The 20,754-nt window shown below is 41.8% G+C and overlaps 1 protein-coding gene across 3 annotated transcripts in view; it reads right to left on the bottom strand.

Moving 5' to 3' along the window:
* trappc9 (trafficking protein particle complex subunit 9) overlaps window positions 1–20,754 on the bottom strand; it is a 193,607-nt gene that overhangs the window by 55,093 nt on the left and 117,760 nt on the right. For all 3 annotated transcript variants that reach the window (XM_070985161.1, XM_070985160.1, XM_070985162.1), the window contains 2 exons: window positions 15,961–16,114; window positions 9,052–9,142 (listed from right to left, as the gene is read on the bottom strand). In XM_070985161.1, coding sequence (XP_070841262.1) covers window positions 9,052–9,142; window positions 15,961–16,114 — 245 coding nt within the window. The remainder of the gene's footprint in view (window positions 1–9,051; window positions 9,143–15,960; window positions 16,115–20,754) is intronic.

The raw sequence follows: 20,754 nt of genomic DNA on the forward strand, positions 1-20,754 counted from the left end.
AATGAATGGGCGAGTGTGGTGAGCTATCTATGGCAGGCTGGAGGAGTTCTGATTTATTTCCACAGCTCAACCAAACTGACACGCTGACAGCCCGGATTGTTCTGTAGCCATGATAAATGCCCCATAAACAGACGCTCCAAGCCTGTTAAATGTGCTAACTCTGGATCCACACGGGGCCAGAGAGGGAAAAAAAAGGCTAGGTGGGCAATCATCGAGTGGGCCGCAGCACTCTTTGCTCTCATTTCCACATTAAAGCTACCAGGGTGATGGGATAAGACTGGTGATTCCAGCCAAAGTAGAACAAATGATCCTTTCATGCTTGCTCCCCTAATGTGGTAAAAAAAAAAAAAAAAAAAATGTATTAACAACGTTTTGTTAAGCAGTCCTGTGTTGTGATAATCCTGCATGGCACAATGTGTAGAAATCATTACTCACATTCGTAATGAGTTAATTAGCTGGTTTAAAAACAATAGGCAGCTACTTGCAGGTCATCTCCTCAGACTACCTGAGAAGAAAAAATATTTTAAGACTGCCACCTCATCATTAAGCACTTATCACCCATTGGAGTATCTCTGTCTCGCTCCGCACGCCCATCTTAGCCCATCTCAGTCAGCACAGCCTGTGTAAATCACACACACACCAGCTCTGGAGACAGACTGAGCCTCCCAAAAAGGTGTGTGTCGTCCTCCCATCTCGCTCTGGCTTTCTACTGCCTTCAATAGGAGACCTTTAAGATGGTTGACTGACAGAGTCTGGGCGACAGAGCTGAAAAACAAGCAGATAAATCAGCCCCTGCCCACCCGGTGCACCTCCTTGCGTCCATCAGTCAGCTAAATGGGCAGCACTCGCCACAAATTTAAGCAAACCTGCACTCCAATGGGTGGGTGGAGAGGTAGGGTGTGGGGTGGTGATGTCTGTGTTTGTGCAGTAGGAGTAATGGAAAAATACAACCACATCACCAGACCATAACAGAGATACTGGACGATTCTGTAAAACTACGTCCCACATCGGCATTTTTAAATGCTCACTTTCTACAACATGTGCACCTACAGTGAGGTTAAGGTCGGGGAAAAACTGCAGCTGCAGCAAATAAATTATAGTTAAGCTATGATTAGGGTTAGAGAAAGATTAGCTATGTTAAACAAAGGTTAATTGCAGCAAACTTTGGGCTCCTGCATGAAAGCCAAACTCACTACATACCCTGAAAGAACACCCTACTATCTGTGTCACATGGATGGCACACAATGTCGGCTTTAGATCGGTGGACTTTAATTCACTAAATCAAGGAATGATCAGTATAAGTTGCAGCCATAAAAATATTGATACGTCTCCTAAATAATGTTAAGTAATATTTCTGGAATCCCAATTACAACCTGAACTATTAATAAACTACCCGTATACCTTTTGCTCATGCTGCTAACAGTCCATCTATCCACCCAGTCTCTAGAATGCACAGAGTGTTGGAGGATCGAGCTTATCTCATTTGGCACTGGGCAAAAGGTGAAGTACAGTCCACCCTGCACAGGTTGACAGTCTACAGTAGCACATGGCTCAAAATACAGCATCATCTAAGTGGATCTAAAATGAAACATAGGTGGTGATGGAGGATGTTGCGCTCCTCGGAGCTCGGTGGCAAACTGGACATCTGTCATCCTACAGTAGGTTGGGCTTCAGGAAGGCTTACCAGTATCTCCCACAGGCCCTATCACAACTGTGCAGATAACTGCAGAGGAGTGCTGAGTTGATCTGTGCTCACAGATGTGACATATCACCAGCTACAGGTACCGTCACAACACTTCTCTTTCATTTCAGCCATGCATGTATTCACCGCCATCCCCTCTCTCTGGTCAGTCGTTCTAATCATCATCACCACAAAAGGACTTCAGTGAGTGTGAGGTAGGTCTGGGCTGTTTGGCAGCACCATTTGTCATATCTGCAGCACTCATGGCAATTGGACACCTGACAAAAGCTTAAAGGCATTTTCCGTGAGGTGCCCCCTGAGTGTGTTGAAAAGTCACCGCCTGTGACTGCTCCAAATGTCTAACTGTGTGTGTGCAGGTTGGGGGGGTGGGGGGTGGGGGGTAACGGTGTGAGCCGGTTCAGAAGCGCTGTCTTATTAAATTATCCCTGTGCCTTTTACAGCAAGGCCCCCAACCCCTCTCTTTCCATCTCTCTGCTAGGCTAAACATTTGTCTTTCCATTCATGGGTGAATTTGTATTCCATTGAGATGGGTTCCTGGTGGCAGACTGATGGTGGGGGAGGGGGAGGGTGGGGAATGGGTGCAAAGTCCGCATTCAGGCTCACTGTTTTCCATCTCATTGCTTGGTTACAGCACTCAACAGGCAGATAATGCTAGAAATCAAAGGCCATCCACAGTGCTTAAATATTCCCTCTAATTAATGCAGTTCATCATGAGTGCTTGTTGGTGCTTTTTATCGATCACCTAATATGACTTAAAAATATTCACAATTTGCATAACATTGGTCAGTGAAGCTGAACATTTAATTAAATATTGCATATATTTCTGACTGTAAGTACATTTTTTATGAAAAAATAAAAAAGTTTTTCAATTTGTCTTAACATATTCTACTGCTGGCATGTCACTTAATGCTTCATGTGTTTCAATATATTAGAGGTATGGAGCAATTCGGTTTCTCTTACAGTCCACTTTACTGAGAGAAAACTACGACTGTTTGCTGTTACAGGAAGCCAATTTCCCCTAAGGGGATCATTAAAAATTTCACCCCGTTTAATCTTATCTTCAAAGTGTCAGGACACTTCCTGTCTGATAGAGACCTCATGCTCTCCTTTAGCACCGTATCATAACCTGCTATGATGGTGTCAACCCCTCAGCGAGCTCCATCTGATTGGCCAGGTGACTGTTTATTTAGCAACACTCCATTAAGTTGACACAGCGACTCCTATCACGAGGCGCACCACTTTGGCTTTAATCAAATTGACAGCTGAGGAGCTGTAATCAATGGGGGTATTTACATAATGCCAGGCTGCAAAAATACAAATGATACCACCTGTTCTGGCATTACAACCACTGTGGAGGGAAATGGGAATCTTCCAGCAACAGGGTTACACTGATAAAGACATCTGAAAGTGGAGCTGAGTCTGTTTTTTGTTTTTGACTTGGCAAAATTGCATTTTGCAACTCTGGATTTAAAATAACTTGCAAAACAAAGCTAATTAGGAAACACTGACTTCACACCTCATTCAAAAATGTTTCGAGTAACCATTTTGAAGTCTGTTTCATGACTCACATCTTATTGTTATGTGTATATCTAGTCCATAAACTGTGTGGTTTGTATGTGAGTTAATTACTCTACTTTCTCTTCCAAAAGAGAATGTTTCTCCAGAGAGTTTCTGCCTAAACAAAGGTTAAATACTGTAATAAATAATACTTCTGTAGTATTTAGCCAGTTTGCAACCCTGATTCTAAAAAAGTGGGATGCTGTGTCAAACACAAACCAAACAGAATGGACAAAGACAGTATTGTATATTTAACTTTCTGAACTCATCAACTTCATAGATTTTTCTAAATATCTGCTTATTCTGAATTTGATGCAGCAACATGCTTCAAACAAGTTGGACAGGAGCAACAAAAAACTGGGAAAGTTGATGAATGCACCAAAAACACCTGTTTGGAACATTCCACAGGTAAACAGGTTGAGTGGCAACAGGTGATAGCATCATGGTTGGGTATGAAAGGGGCATCCTGGGGCTGGAGGCTGGGTTGTAATGTCATAATGGGACATTTGCAATAATCAGTACTCATATATCTCATTCACTAACTTGTAGAGTTGGAGTGTTGTGCAGAATCAAAGCCAGAGAACTGATTAACTGTTAAAAGTGACTACATTTTCAATAAATATTAACAAAAGTTCTTAAAATAATTCTCTTTATTGCACAAAAGATGCTCTGTGGGCTTTTTGACCACTACGGAGCCTCTATGACTCTTTGACATGCCCTGCAAGACACATTCCTACTGACTGTTTCACGCTATTGCATCAAGTGACAGCTGGTGGCAGTAATTTGCCACGAAATGTAGTAATGCACCAGCATGTTTCAAAATATGCAAAAAAAAAAAAAAAAACACAGTTTATGAGGAAGGAAATGCTTTTAACATGTTGACGAGAACAACAAAACATAATCAAAGCTTTATTTGTTTACAAGAAGAATCCACAGGGCACCTTTAATTAGTATACTTGCAAAAGTTATTCATCTGTCAATCTATATTTAGCTGATTCCAAATTAAAAATCAGCTTTTGATGAATGCTGGGCCGGACTATTTCAGTTTGCTAGGCACAAACTGAGCATTTAATCTGAAGGCATTTCCTGAGGCCCGCAAAATTCTGTCATCCTGTCGGCCTATTTAAACAGTGTATTTGCCCACTGTATGTGGCATTAGAGAAGCATCAGAGGAGGAAAAGCACGGCTTGATAGAAACTGGGAAAAAAGAGCTGTTATCTACATCCTAATTTCATGTGTTTCACGCTGGAGCACCTCATCAAACTCCTTCCCTCTGAGTTCCTCAATTTTAAGGATGACAAGTAGCCCTTATATTTCTGGGGAGCGTAACACAAGTTTGTCACAAATAATTAACCCAGTCAGCCAGTAACCTTCTGAAAAACAATGGCTGAGAATCTCCGAGGCTGCTCGGCTGACATTTCCACTGTTTGTAAAGTTGTCCACCCTTTTCAGCAGAAGTCCGCGGTCAATGTATACAGTTTAGTGGACTTCTTTTTCACCATCTGTGACAGAATGACAGAATGGCTTCCAGACAGACTTTTACTGCCGGAGCAGAAAATTAAATGATGATGAAAAGCACTGAAACTCAGTAGAAACCTTTCAGAATTTGTATTCACGCTCAGAAATATCAATCCAAACTTATATTAATGCCAATTACAGGAGTCTTAGGTATAATCGCTCTTATTTACAAGGTTTTTCTTGGTGTGTAAAACCTCGCCATAAATTGATTATGCTGCAAATGTGCCTTGTATACAGTATTACAGGCACAGTTGGTGATATTAATGTTAATTTCTTTGCAGAAAAAGCAGGCTTTTTGAAGAATTGTAGCTTCAGTGAAATGAAACAAACACAGGCAGAGAATAATGTTCAAGCTGTCCACATATTTATGGAAAAAGGACTCGAGGAGATACGCTCTCTAGACAGCATAAACAAGCAGTCCTCTCATCTCTGTTTGTGTTTATGGAAAAAATGGTGTCCAATTGTTTTTGCTGTCGTTGTTGTTGTTGTTGTTTGTTCTGTTTTTTTTTTCCTCAAACAAGCTTACCACATCAACATAAAAGTAATCCGCTTTAAATTCTAGCCCACTTCCGGAATTACAGCCATCCTCTGAACCCCGAGAATGAAATTCAGCTGAAACAAAAGGCTGCGTCTGTAATTAAAAACAAATACTTGCATTATTCAGTTGCAATTATGTGGTGAATTTCATCATATATGGTCCTATATTAAAGCAGTTCAGCTGATACGACTGCGGGGCTGATTCCGCCCAGAGGGAGAATCATGTACTAATTGCCTCTGTTTGCTCCCCATTCAATAATAATAATGAGCCTGTAAACAAACATCGTCATAAAAGAGATTCTGGCTCTTTCCGTGTTCTCCATTTACTGGAACCTACGTGATCAAATATTCATAGATTTCCATGGCAGCGAATCACGAAGAGGAATCGGGCTTCTCGTGACGCGAGGCTGGCTGAGCCCAGGAAGACGTCTGAGTCTCACACTGCATGTAGGAGTACGCACGCGTCTTTCGTCAGCGTTCATCCAGCTCCCAGAAAAAAATTTAAAAAACAATTTTCCCTTAAATTTCAACAAGTGGTCATCCAGATCGAGGGGCGATGACATGTAACTGCTGTTTCCGTCCTGGCCCAAGCCACCCTCAGGTTGTCTCACTTGTATGTTATGTCTCTTAGACCATACGTCGAGGAGGAGGCCCCGCGCTCGTGCACTCTGACTGACAGCAGGAGTGGAAGTGAAGAGAATCTTCTTTAAATGAGCGTGTGAGGAAGAAGCTGAGGGGCTGAAAGAAAGCCACGGAATGACGGTCCTCAAGAAATTTACTGTATGCTTGGCAGCTGGATGTCGACTGTGGAGAGGCACTGAAGCATTTCTGGGATTATCTAAGGAACCATCAACACAGCCAATCACACAAGTGGACCTGTGCTGTATACGAAACCACTCAAACCAGCGGTGTGGAACCCACTCGTGCCGCTGCTCATGGATGAGATTTTCAAAGCGTGCGCGGTTTTGAACTGAATTCGTCTCTGTGGAGTCCTGCCTGCATGCATGTTCAGGCCAAACTGCGTAGTTTCTATTGGAGCAGCAGAGGTTAACAGACACTGCTCAACTGCTCACAACACTGTGACAGAAATACATTATTGTCCTTGGATAATTCCATGGTGCTGCCATGTGTGGCACTGGGGGGTAATGACTCCCCTGACTGACTCCTGCTCCAGAGAAGCACATGCACACACTGCATGTGCATAGATGACTCATTGCACATTCGCTAAATGTTTTATATTTTTTTAATGAACTCATCAAGATTATTGTGAAGTATAAAACACTTTGATTTCCAAACAGTACGAATCTCACACTGCCTTTTCAAATCAGGAACTGCAATAATCTATAAAGAATTCCACATTTGTTTGTCATATTTTATGGTCACGGAAACGACATTTGTTGAAGAGATCGCTTTCTGCAACCGCTTCACAGTCAGACAATATTCTGTAGGATGCAAATAGACAGCAGCTCGTGTTTTGAAATTTTTAAAGTGGTTCTGTATTGATGTGGAGGCACCTGTTCACTAACATGTTTAAAGAGGAAGTGATTCTTAGTGAAGAGCCGAGAGTTTAACTGAGGAATGTTTGACATAGAATCGAGCAGCTCCTGGAGGAGTTTAAAGTTTCTATAAAACAATAGAATAAAAAGAGAAATAATCAAGTGTATCAGGACGAGGATGGCCAACATCAGATATGATCATTGTGAGGTTTCCAAAAGACTGAAGACACTACATGACTGCAGCCGTACAACGCATTATACAAGACGGGTATATTAGAGTTTCTCTGTGGCAACGCTAGCTTAAGTAATGATTGCTTTTCACTGGGATTTTGCTGACAACCTTTATCAGAAGTGTTTTTCCTATTTACGATCTCATGCACCAGATTCGCTCTCACTTGAATCTCTGCAGCTGTATGCATCGGCTCCATGCAGGCTTGTGTTTCAGCCGTGCCTCACGGGTGTAAGCACTCCATTTTGCCGACAATACACACGTAAACATGAGGTTGATGCCTCATTCATTTTTGTTTAAGCACTAATTAAACATATTCATCTACATTTTGCAACCTAGGCAGAACAGAGCGTGCTTCTCTATGGACAGTCACATGCATGCACACACACACACACACCTCTATTGAAAGTTTCCAAGTTTGCTGAAATACGGATCGATCATGCCGTAAGTTTGTACAGTAGTGTTTTGTTTGATGCGATCGATGTAAGTTTGTACAGTAGTGTTTTGTTTGATGCGATCGATGTAAGTTTGTACAGTAGTGTTTTGTTTGATGCGATCGATGTAAGTTTGTACAGTAGTGTTTTGTTTGATGCGGTAACTGTAATAATATTATAGATATCTTGTTAGTAATGTGTTAATAAACTTTGTTACAAGGAGAAACGGACATATTTCTGTAATATGTTGCTTTTGTAATGCGTTACCCCAACAATGATGGCCGCTGATTAAATGATCAACAGTGTAAAAAAAGAAAACAGGGTTACACTTATGAGCAGCACTGAGCTTCAGAAAGCAGTCTTTTCTGTCATGTCAAACGAGAGTGTCACTGTAAAGCCTCAATCCCAACATGAGAACTGAAACAAACAACGACACAACATCAAGTTTTGGCCAAAGACCTCGCAGCAGTTAAATACAACCACAATCCAACATTTTTAACAAGCAAGTTTATCGACAGTGTCTCTTTAAATGTGAGGCTTACAGAGACAGAGCGGTACTACAAGCATTCAATTGGACTACTGATTTTAGACACAGGGGAAATGCTTGAACCATACCGTAATTGAGCCTGTGATAGTCTTTGCAACCCTGATAAAGGCATCCTAATGGGCTGAGGCAAATTATCTGGCTCATAATCAGCAAGGCTTGCAATGAACTGGACTGGAACTGCAACACCGCCTTCACTGAAGGCACGAGGAAATAACCCCCGCTGCAATTGTCTGCGCCGAGATTACACACATAACGTAGAATATCAGCCAAAAGATAGATACATCTCAAACCTCCTCACAGCTTTTCTCTTGAGAAAGAAGGAGGTGCATGTCAAATGTGGAAATATCTGAAGAACAGTGAATCCAGTGAGGTATCTGCCTTGATCCCCCCTATTTCTGTCTCAACAGATTCTTACATTTCCATGCTTGATCTGCTGTCGCTTCATTTTGCAGATTGCTTTCTCTTTGCAAAGGCAGGACAGCCCCAGCTGACTAATCAAAATGCTGGCAGTGCCCAAAGAGAGGCCGGGAATCTCAGAAAACAAACATCCGCAGTAAATCAAAAGTGATTTCAGAGGATGATCGCAGATGGTGCGACCGAAGAGTGCTCCTACAAATTCTGTGCGTCCCCGGTGATTCACACATTTCCCAAGCTGCTGTCTACACTTTTCCAAAATAGCTTGTAGCCCATTATGAATGCAAATAAAAAACATGGCTTGAGACCAGTTCTGAAGGTTTATGCACTAACTGACAGGTAAAGAGATGGTTATGGAGCCGCATAGATAGCTGTGACTGGCAGGCAAACACAGAAAAGATAACAGGAGGTCCGATTTGTTAAAAATAATACAGTCACAGCATGATTACAACTATTTTCTCCCACTTCATAACCAGTGAAGTGAATGATTTCATGCTAATGAATTTGCTACATGGAGTTCACAAATTCTCAACCATGACAGCAGTGTAAGTGTGTGATCACGACGCATAATCTCACACATATGCAGACACACGCAGGCGCACACACGAGAGACTCACCCCACTGCAAAGGAGCAAGCTGGAGGTGCTCCAGGACCAGCTGGTTGAGGACTCCCTCCACACTGGCCTCTCCACGGCGACGCAGGGAAGGGTGGTCATGGTTAAGGACGACAGCATGGAGAGGACTGGTGCATTTCACGTCTCAATCAACACGAGAAACTCTGCTGTGCACACATGTACATTAGACACTCGCAACACTAGGACTTGAATTAAAATGCATGCTTATGTACGTATATCATGTTTCACAGCTACTAATTCAAAAACTACACAATCAATAGAACATAAACATTTGTGTTTATGCGAGTCTTAAATTAGCTGTATATATGATGGACATGTTTAGCCATGACAGCAGACGTTCATAGTGTCCAGAGGATGCATCTTAATGACGTTGGGGGTGGTCAGTGTCACCATGAGGTTCATATTTGTAAGCAAATCTTATTGGACAATTTAACCCTAATCCATAACTTCTGCCACTGACAAGTCTCTTTACAGCAGACAGCTAATTTAAAGAAGAAAGCATCAAATCAGTCATAAAGGCTTTAGACGCTTGTACTAGTAGTAGTAGAGGAGCATTCCAGTCAGATACAAATTCAAGGTGGCAAAAAAGAAGGCATGGATTTTCCCAATTCACAGGCGTACATTATGCAAAAGGGGGGAAACAGAACTCCCAGCAAATGATATGCTTCATGTTATTTATGTAATGCATTCATTCAGATGTCAAAGGTACATGGAGAGCATGTTTCTGTAACCTGACTAAAATGGTAACGTTAAACTGTTTGCAGGGAAGGTTATCGATGTACGAATGCTCCATCAAAACAAATATGGCTGTCAGAGAGCAATTACCCAGATAATATGCAATGATAAGCACACCGCTGATCATTTACACCGCTGACATTTGGAATAATGGGTGAGACGAGCAGTGTCTAGAGTACCAAACCTGTGTCTATTAACCTTTGAGGGAGAGTACAGTGTACCTGCAGAGAGAGCGAGAGGGCACGCAGACAAAACACACAGCGCTGAGCTTTCTGCTGTTCCTGCTCGACTGTTTCAAACTCAAACAGTGACTCTTAATGAATTACATGTCACAACATGCACCTGCAGCTTATATGATGAACAACGGCCAACGCTGCAGCGTTGTGGCTTTCATCACTCGAAGCTTGAACGTGGAGAATTTCAATTGAGAATGTCTACAGTGGAACGGTTTGGAAACCGGAGCAGCATACAGTGTGTGTTCATTAGCACAGCCTGGATGTTGCAGTAGCATGATGATCAGTAGCCTGAGCATCCGACTTTCTGCTCCAATCCTCAGCGGACACTCATACAGGCCCAGCTTTAAAGCAGATATGTTACATAATACGGGCTGCTCATTTTATCTACTGACCCCTCTGCACAAAGAGGAGCAACTGTTTGATTGCAGAGCAGCTCTATATGATCTAAGCAGTGAAGGACACACTGAGTACACCTCACCCACAAGTAGTGTTCATATTATCAGCTGTTAATTCTGTTTACTCTTAGTCCTGTGTCAAATGTGACTGAAAACAAAAACAAACCACAGTCAAAATTTTGTTTCCTCTTTTTTGTAAATGAGAATCAAAAAAGGGAGTGTGATAGCATGCTGACGTTAGCGCAGAGGAGCCTCTAGTTTGTATAACTGGTAACTGACTGTGCTGTGACTTAAAGTTTTTGGAAGCATACACAGTGTTACATACACAGCAAATTTCTGGAGTGGAATAATCTGGAGTTAGACAAAAGGAGTTTATTTTCTAAGTTAAACTACAGTTTGTGTTGGGGACAGTCTTTGCTGGTGTAACATTTCGGTGTTCATTCTCTGGGTGTTGAGGGGCTGGATTCAACACTTCTCAGGTGTTCAGTGATCTACAGTTTTGTTGCCGCACCCACCAGTTTAGTCTTACCCTAAGTTTACACGTAGCAGGGTATTTTGGAGAACGGATATTTTGGCCCGTCCGTTTTCAAAAATAACATCGTGCACACAACATCGTTTTCAAAAATGTTGTCGTTTACATGAACCCCGATAAATCCACCGTCGAGCGCATCATAACTATGCCAAGCCTATGGGCGTAAACATAGGTCGCTCTCATGACGTTAAGTATTCAGTCGCATGTTGTGACGTTTCGGAACCTAAAATGCCGTTTAACCCAGTTTACACGCTGACAAATAGCCAGCGTTTTCAAAAATCTCTACTTTGGCCGGAGTTTTAAAAAATGGTCGTTTTCCATGAAAAAAAACTCTGTTTGCGTCTAAACGAGAGGCCAAACCGCATGAAAACATATGCATTTTCCGTAAGTGTAAACGGGGTCTTAGACTTGTGAGTGGCTTGTTATCAGGCCACTGCAGAGCTTCATGACGAGCCGATCATTTGAATCAGGTGTGTTGGAGCAGGAAACATCTAAAACAGGGCAGTGGGCCCGAGGACCGGAATTGAGAAACACTGCTGTAATGTATGTTTACACTTGTTTGCACTTGAAAATGTGACTTGTTACACAGCATGGATTGTTGAACACACTGTATGCAAATTTGTAAAATAAAAATTTGTACTAAACATTATGGTGTGTTTTTGCAGCCTTTTTCTCCTAAAACCTTTTTAGTGTTTTGTAACATTAACTCCAAACATACTTTTAAGTGTTGAATCTTAACACTCAAAAGAGTTCACATTAGAATTAACTCAAGGCGAGAGTTCTGTTTTACTCTATATGGGACATAGGTTTAACTCCACAAGAGCTCAGTTTTAACTCCTGAAAAGGGTAAAAAGATCAACTCCTAGAAAGGAGTTACGTTAACTCTGTCCTAGAGTGAATTTGATGGTCTCTCAAAATGAGTTGATTTGAACTCACTGTGAGTTTATTCCAAAGGCCAGAATTTGCTGTGCACAACCTTTTTCAAATGTAGGTGAAAAACGTAGATAAAAGGTCCGGTGGTTTGTCTGTACCAATTTAAGAATGAGGAACAGTAAAGTATAAGTACAGCTATATTAGAAAAAGGGGTCAGAGTGGCACATGATTAAAAGGCATCTTCCATCGATCCATCCATACATCCTCTGGCACTTATCCAGGTGTGGGCCACAGAGGCAGCAGGCTCAGTAAGGTGGCCCTGAGGTTTTTTCCACAGCTGTGTCTTTACTGGGGTTTAAATGGGTACATCCGAGCATGGGCCAGGTCATGGATCATGTGAAGAGCATACTGTACATCTGATGGGACTGACTGCAAAATAAATTTGGGAGGAACCACTGGATTGATGTATCTGTGTTATATTAGAAGATTAAGCACTCTCACAAGGGGAGAAATCTACTTTCAGCTGTCGTACATCATATTTATTTGTGGCCATTCCCTTAAATTGCGACAGAGCTGAGCAATCACAGATACTCTGTCAATGTGTGGATGATCAACACGTCCACCCGCTGAACTTATTGTCAACACTCATTCAGAGCTTAGCACTTTTCTGTTAGTTGCCTGGAAAGTCTTGCACCACAGCACAAAAGAAAATCTAAACATAAATGCCTCCAGAGGATTTGTTAGACAAGTGGTAAGTCCCTGCTTTGGGCTGACAGACGGGCTTCAAGGTCTTGGCTATTTATTTGTGATTATGCTCCTCATTTGGTGCTTGCTTGTAAGCTACATTAGCAACATTTCAGTCAAATGGCTTTTAGTAAAACACATGGGGGGAGACCAAAAGGCCTCAGTTTAGATTGAGAAATGGCACGAAGAGCAGTGCCGAAGGTGAACAGCTGAGCACGGTGCCCTGAATGTGATCCGTACAATTTTAAAACAAGCCCTAAACCGTACTAGTGTCCATTTAAGTCAATCTATAGTTGAAGTAACGCGCTGTCACTTCTATCTTAGACAGACTGTAATCTAGATGTCCTATGCTGTCTTAGAAAGCTTTACAGGGAGTTACAATAATAACTGTAGGGGTTATTAGTGCTGTTGAGACACAAATGATATTTAACACACGGACGATTCATGAACTTGCAATGACCTCCTCAAGGGGAAGACACGCATAATACACTCTCTACGTGATTTCTTGTATTTCTCTCAGTGCCTGTACTGTGTATGTCAGTCCTTCCCTATGAGTGAGTCACTGTAAGTGAAAACCATCAACAAAACACGAATTGTACTGTAAGATCTTCATAAATTACAAAATGAAGTGACTTTTATTTGGCTAAGGGCCAAGTGAGTGTGACATGTGCCGTAATCAAATCTTTTATTTCTCTAGTTTTTCATGTGGGAAAGGGAAAATCCATCCTGGAGCAAAATTTACATTGTGCTAGTCCAATGGCTTTAGACAGCCGAGTCGCTCTCTGCACACAAAGGAATGCCGCAGGAAATGATAACATCAAGGCTTGACTTGATAACGTGATAGTTTTGGTGTTGGGCCACTGACACTGAATAAATAAGTGACTTAACATAAGTTGAGTTTAACATCAGTGAAATACTGTACTTAGTCTGCACACTTGCCAACTGTTTCTCTCTTTTTTTGGGCCCTATAGCTCTGAAAAATCAGTTACTGCATATTGAGGAGCTCCACGTTTTGTCTGTTGATGACGTCTTCACTCGAGCCTGTATATGAGCTGTTCAGCTACAAAAGAAACATGCTCATATTCAAAAATCCCATCATAATCATAATGTACATTCTAAATAGGATAAAACCATGAAACAGGCAGTTTCACGCCGATTTTTGCTGCAGTAAAAGCAGTGCGAGCAGACATGCTGCTAGGAAGACGTTTTCTTTCTTCATTCCAGCCTACACGCTGCCAAATTACTTGTAGATAAAACAATACACATAATAACGTGTTTACGCCTTCATGAAAAGGAAAAATATAATAGCAACTACAGTAGCTCAGAGACTGGATTCATCATAAACTGCACTATGTTCACCAACAATCTGACAGGCTGTTCTTAAATCTCTAAATATGTGCGGCGCTAGCTGCTGACTGATGAGTTGTGTGCTGACGCCAGGCGCTACAAGTTCTTATTAAACCCATGAGCTTTACCAGGCTTTTGACTTCGGGGAACCTGGCTTAAATTTTGGCCTCCTCAAATAATTTAGATGGCACAGAGCCAAGTCTGCACTACTAAAAGTCATCAAAGTGGGCCCTCAAGCCTGCTACATCTAGTGTACCATTTCCATTCAGACTCCGTTAATGCACGCTGGCCTTGTGTTTTCTCATGAAACCACTGTAATAAAGGCTTTTAACTTTTGTACTTTCACAAAGCAGTATGCCTGGATTTGTTTGCCTACTCACTCTCTCTTGCATCACTGTGTTAAGCAGGAGTAAATTTTTATTGTTGTGCATTGTATGTTGCAGCATGTGCTTCCCAGATGTTCCCTATTATATTCTGTATGATGTCCAATAGCAGGATGGTTTGAATGAATGAAACGCTATGGTTTTCAGCCAACAGCAGCACTTGAAAAGCACTGTATAATCATGTGCTGCCAGTGTGATCACCTTGACATCTTAAGTACATTTTCTAACCATGATGTTTTCATATTGTCAATTTTTTTTTAATCTGACAACATTATGGTGCTGCTATTTTGAGTCTAGTCTCACAACAGTTTGTTGTTTTGCATGAAAAAATGCTTTGGTTTCCTTTGTCTCAACAACGCTGCTGTTGTAATCTGCCAGTGGTTTAATTAGCCTAACAGTCACAGTTCTTGTGAATGTACTGTAGCGGCAGCATGAATGTAAAAGCATCAGATAGAGGAGCTTTAATTTTCTAATTTCTATCCTTAGGTCAGTTCCTCCAATCCTTTGTTCCTGGGACCATTTGGTTGAAAAACCCTTTAGAAGATTTTTCATTTTGAATTCTATGGAGCAGTATCCACCAGCGTATTTTCACAGCTGACAACGCTAGACACTCTTCAGAAAACACTCAGCTGGGAGTGTTTGAGAGCCCTTTGGAGGAGGATCGTTTTTCAGCTGAGACACTTTGGTTGCCTTGATACACAATAACCGTGGACGTGACGCTCAATTTATGTGTTGAAGTACCTAATTTTGCAGACACTTTGTGTTATCCATAAAAACTAAATGTGAAAATGTCAGCTCAAAGTTGCTCTGGCCCTCGCTGTGGATGGAGGGAAGGCTGAAACACGTGGACGGACTGGACAAACTATGTGGGTTCACGAGATTTTAGGCGTGAGGAAGCATCTCGGCGAGTATCATTGTGTGGTTCAAGAAGTGAAGTTAGACACAGACCCAATGTGCCATGGTTTCCAAGGTTTTAAACTACATTAGTTAAGACATTATAGCATCTCTGTTAGCAGCCCCACTGAACACAAATACTAACCCAGCTGCCTTTCTGATTTGTGACAGCTCGCGTGTTGGTGGTGTACATGTGCTGTACATGGCAGGCCAGAAGACAACAGTATGTAAGGGAATATATACAAAGGGTCACCTCCCCGAAGGCAGTACGCTGACAGTGATGGTGTCAAAGATTACCTTGGAAGGACCACAAACTAGGACCTATGGGAAAATGTTATATCATATTGCTGCGAGTATGTGGGACAATTATACACCCACACATACACACACTAAAACATCACCTCAGAGTGGCAGAGCAGCAAGTACTTCCCCATACACTTTCCCATCTGTCAGTGCAGCCGAACAAGTTCCCTGCTGGCCAGAGGGCCTCCAGATGTAGGATCCAGATGTCCTGTATCACTGATCTGACTGATGTCAACAAACAACAACACTCAACAACCACACTGTGCTGAATAATTCTGGTCGACCACTTGAAACTTTTGGAGATTATTACCTGGTTGGTTCATTAGATACTAAGGACACTCAATTCTAAAAATAAGTCTTATTATACTTATCTTTCCTTCTAGCACTGCCCAGCTCAGGCTGGCTGCTCTGATATAACTCTAGCGAACATGTAGCCACTGGAAGGATATGATGCTCCAACAGATGCCCAGCTTGCTGTTGATCTGGCAGCCCTGGGCATGCTGCCGTTCCTCCTCCAGCTGTTTGGGGTTGGTGAAGCGAGCTGTCTCCTGGTCCGGCTGTGGCAGGCTCTCAAAGTCAAACTTGTCAACCTGGATCGCCATCCTGCAACAGGACACGGGAAACGGTTACAAGTTTCTGCTCATATCATTTCTGACTGAGCACAAGAAAACTCCAAAATGTCATCAAAGATTCTGGGAAAGTGGAACTACTGTCGCTGGCAAGCTGATGGCTAACATAGCAGCAAGCAAGGCTCATGCTAGCACTGGTCACAGCAGTTTATTCCAAAATATATTTCTACCATTGAAAACTATTCCTCTTTTGTGGCGCAGGTTAGAATTCTGACAGAGGAAGGTTCAATAAAAGTTGGTGGTACAACAAACTACAATAGCTTCCTCCATTTTGGACTTTCTGGTTCTTCTTTCATCGAGGGTCAGCCCTGTCAAGACAGCTTGTTATTGGTCAACCCTGAGATTTTCTTTGTGAATTTGCTCACTCTATTGTAATGACTGATTTCACCACCAAATGTTGCCACGTTAGATGCTGGTGTGACCAGGCTTCAACTGCAACAAAAGCAAAAGAAGTACAGACACTGGGTCTCAAGAAAATAGCAACATGACAGCGACCATGACTAGAAACAAAGATGAAACTGGAAACTTTATTTAAAAGCAGCAAAAGCAGAGGAATGACGAACATAATTTGCATGAATTATACATTTAACAACCTCAGTAAATCACAGAGGTCTTTGCTCATCTTCATCTGCTTACACTTCTGTCTGATGAATCCAATGTCAGCTTCTTTGTGTGGTTTGGCAAGAGAAAAATGATTTATCCAGTCTGAACAAACACCCTCAGGTTCAAGCCTCCCCTTCTCAACTGCAGGTACGTTATTTATTAACAAGCACCTGGGTGTTTGTTGCCCGAGGTTACTTCAATTGTCACATCCAGGATTCTTGCTGTACCAGTGTAAGCTGATGCCTTACCTGTCCTCATAAAACAACCCCAAAGCCCACCTCTAATTACTAACAGAGCAGTTAGGCCCCATCATTCAAAAGTGAAAACACCAACTGGGTTTATTCTTTCTCTGACTGCACAAATCGGTAGAGTTCAGTACAAAGACAGTGGCTTCAGATATCCTAAGGGGAAAGGTGAGATAGGAGAAGAGGAATATGGGATGAGGAGGACAGCCCCCAATGTGTGTGTGATACAACCCACAACTTCACAACTTGCTCTGCCTCAGCAAAATCCCATAAAATACCAGCAGGCATTAGAGCAGCACTGACAGGGAGCAGCAGAATAGGGGGTAAACACAACACTGATAGATTATTACTGGGTTAGCAAACAGTTGCTTATTTACACATCAGCAGATATGGAGCTACATTAGCAGTCACATTGAGTCCTGTTTTTAGCCACCTGATAAACAAAAGTCTAATATTCATAGTTCCTGCTCTGTTTTGATTTCTACCAACTTCTGAGGTAAAGATCTCTTTAGCTGCCTCTTTGTCAAGTTCTCCACATTAGGTAGGCACTAACTGTCCGTCGCTACAGGCTCAGTAGGTGGCTACTGTGTGTTGGCCACAGCTGCTATGGTGAAAACAGCTGTCTGCTTAAGTTGAGAAGAGGTTGAGGTTGATGAGAGTGAAGAAATCCAAAAGAAATATCTGACAGACATTAAAGCACATCAGAGGAGGGTCTCATCATTATCTACAAGTACAACTGCTAGTTTCCTAGCTTGTTCACTGAACTTTGCTGCAGTACTGTTAAAAGCACATATCCCCAAAAGGTCACTTTTTTTTAGAAACTTAGCTTTGCTAATCAAAAGGTTTATGAAACGGAGTCACTTGCAGTAACAAACCCACAGAGAATCATCACCCAACTCTGCAGATCTGCTCGGCTACAAAGTGCTTTCACCATCATTTTTACCATCATTTCAATCCTGATTTAAAAATTCTGCAGCAGCACCTGTTTTGAGCTAAAAAAAAAAAAAAAAAGCTCTGGTAAGCACACTGTAGGCTCCTTACCTAGCATCAAACATCAGACAGACAAATGTTAATACGTATCACACAGTAAGACCCTACACACTTTTCTAAAGAACAGGTAGAGACTAAAACAGAGTCAAAGGAAAAGGGACTATTGGACTTGCATCCATCAGGACACATGACTAAATCTGGGGTTTCCAAACTAATTTCAGCTCAGATGAGAAATTTGGATCCAGGATCCAAACTTAGATCTACATTTCTAAACTACTGGTAAAGAAAACAACGAACCATGAATTTAAAATGTATATGACAGAGAGGATGTTGTCTTTAGAAAACACTCCACACATTAAATTAGTCTGACAAATACACACACACACACACACACACACACACACACAAACACATCATTTTTGACATCTGTGCACAATCAATATTATTGTCACATTATTACAGCAGCTTTTAGCTTGCAAACCATCCATTTTTGAGAAAATCCACTGCGTTTTGATGGGGCTCTATGAACGTAGGTGCTAGGAGAATTTTCTCAAACTCAAAAATCACCACACACAGAGATACATATTGAACTTCTGTTGCACGGTGACACACTGGCACAACACAGCAGCACTTCACAGGAGAGAAGAAACGTCTCAGGCCTCTTGCTGGAGTCATGATGAGTGATAGATTTTGCTTCAAGTGTTTAATTGGGAGACAGACACCATCAGAGTCCTCTTCACACAGAGAACAGAACAAAGTAGTCAAAGCTGCAGTCTATCTCTCCGTGCCCTCAGTGCTCCTATCATTTCCTACTTAGAGACATGACACAGTGTGGCTTTGAGGTGGGCAGCTAACTGCAAACTACCTGGACATCCAGCTCAACAGGAGGCCAACTAACAAAAAGAGGTGTTTATAAAGGCAGAGTCTTCCTCAGTGTTTCGCTCTCTGTTTCCAAGCCTCAGTGAATCGCTGTTCTGACAGGCACCACACTGACCACTGCAAATGACTTCTCAGTGAACATATTCAAGAGCTGCAGCTGCATGTGTTCAGCAATTTCCATTCTGTTTGATAGAGTGGATCAATGTATTGATCGGCAGGTTCATCTCTGGATTCCAGTTCAGGGGACGCTCCCTCAGGAGTCATTTTCTGACTCACTGAGAGGAAGACGGGCAGCCCGACTGAACTGGCCAGTGCTTTGTGTGTTTCCTCTCAACAGCTATCATCAGTGAGTAATCAAACGGTGTATTAAACCATGAGATTAGATTATAGATTGTATGAGAACTGGATCACACAAGCAAATCACAAATCATCCAAAATAATGGGTGGGACTTGTGGAAGAAAATCTGATTGAGGCATTTTTCTCTATCTTAGATATCTGTTTTGGCCATTATGTTACTTTGAATGAGAAAACACATGAGCATCATTCCAGGTGATCTGCTGCCTCATCTCCCTGACATACTGTATTGTGAATAATTAATGAAATTACACTACAAGAAGAAGAATCTCTTGATGAGACATATGCATCAAAGTGAGGTGGGAGAGAAAAGACAATGCAATTATCATTTCACAGCCTTTACAAGAAAGCAGAACGCAAATTAAATAACAATTAAGACTTCAAAACAAAGAGGGAAGGAAAGCTCCTGCTCTCGCTGCGGCGCACTCGAATGCGTCCACCTTTGAAGATTAGTGGCACGAGGCTTATGTCACTGACTGTTCCATCTTCAGATGGGTGCTGCTTTTCATTCGGTCGTCTTCAAAAGCACACATTACATGCTAAGTCTAAAAATACCTCGCTGCAACAATGCAAGTGGACCCTAAATGGGATGACGCCGTCTGGCAGGGCCTGACTGCTTCGCTTCTGACATGTAATTACTCAGAGCCGGACGGCCACATTCAAACTGACGCTTCAAATGGGGAACAACACGGGAACAAATGTCTTTCAAGTATAAAAACAAACATTTAGCATTATAGCAGTGAAAAGATGTGAAGCCGATTTACTGTAACAGTGACTTCATGTTAAATTGACTGTATGTGGAGTTTTCTCATTCATAACATCCTTCATTTGGTGGGATTTCATGTGTTAATTTGAGTCTACATTCTCTCAGTCTGCTGACTCGCGATCCATTCTGAGACTTCTATGCTAACATAGAAACCACTCTAAAGGGGAAATAATGCCTTTTCTAATAAAGAGGCGAACAAAGGCAAGGATGCAGCAGTATCTGCACAGTACAGTGCTGATAAAAGGTTAACTGTGTCGTTTTGTATTTGAAAATGAGGTTCTATGTGGATTTCAAATGTGCTCTCACACCGCACATGTCAGTTTACTACATAAAGCGACTCGAGTTATGAATAATTACTACGGCAGCTTCACAGCTTTATGACAGCAAACATGACTGGAGAGAAAGTCATTTGAAGGTTTAAGTTGAAAAGGTTCATATAACTTGAACTTCTTATGAAGTCAAAGCTGCTGTGTGGCTGCTAATTTGAACCAATATTTAGACTTGGCTGGTGATCAGAAAAGTCAAAGCATTTAGAGCAGGTCTTCAACCGACAAGTATTTTCACTGTCAATAAGCTAAAAGAACTTTTTTCATGTCATGCAGTCTGTGAAAATGAATAAAAATGTGATGATTGCCCATTACAATTTCTTAGCCAAATGCAGACAAAACATTTTGTCCAACCAACACTTCAAAACTAACAGTCAGCTCAAAATAATATAAATGACTGCAAAGCAATGACTGATCAATTAATGATAAAACTGTCGATCAATTTGAAGT

This window comes from Chaetodon trifascialis, chromosome 17 (assembly GCF_039877785.1).
Source record: "Chaetodon trifascialis isolate fChaTrf1 chromosome 17, fChaTrf1.hap1, whole genome shotgun sequence".
Classification (NCBI taxonomy): Eukaryota; Metazoa; Chordata; class Actinopteri; order Chaetodontiformes; family Chaetodontidae; genus Chaetodon; species Chaetodon trifascialis.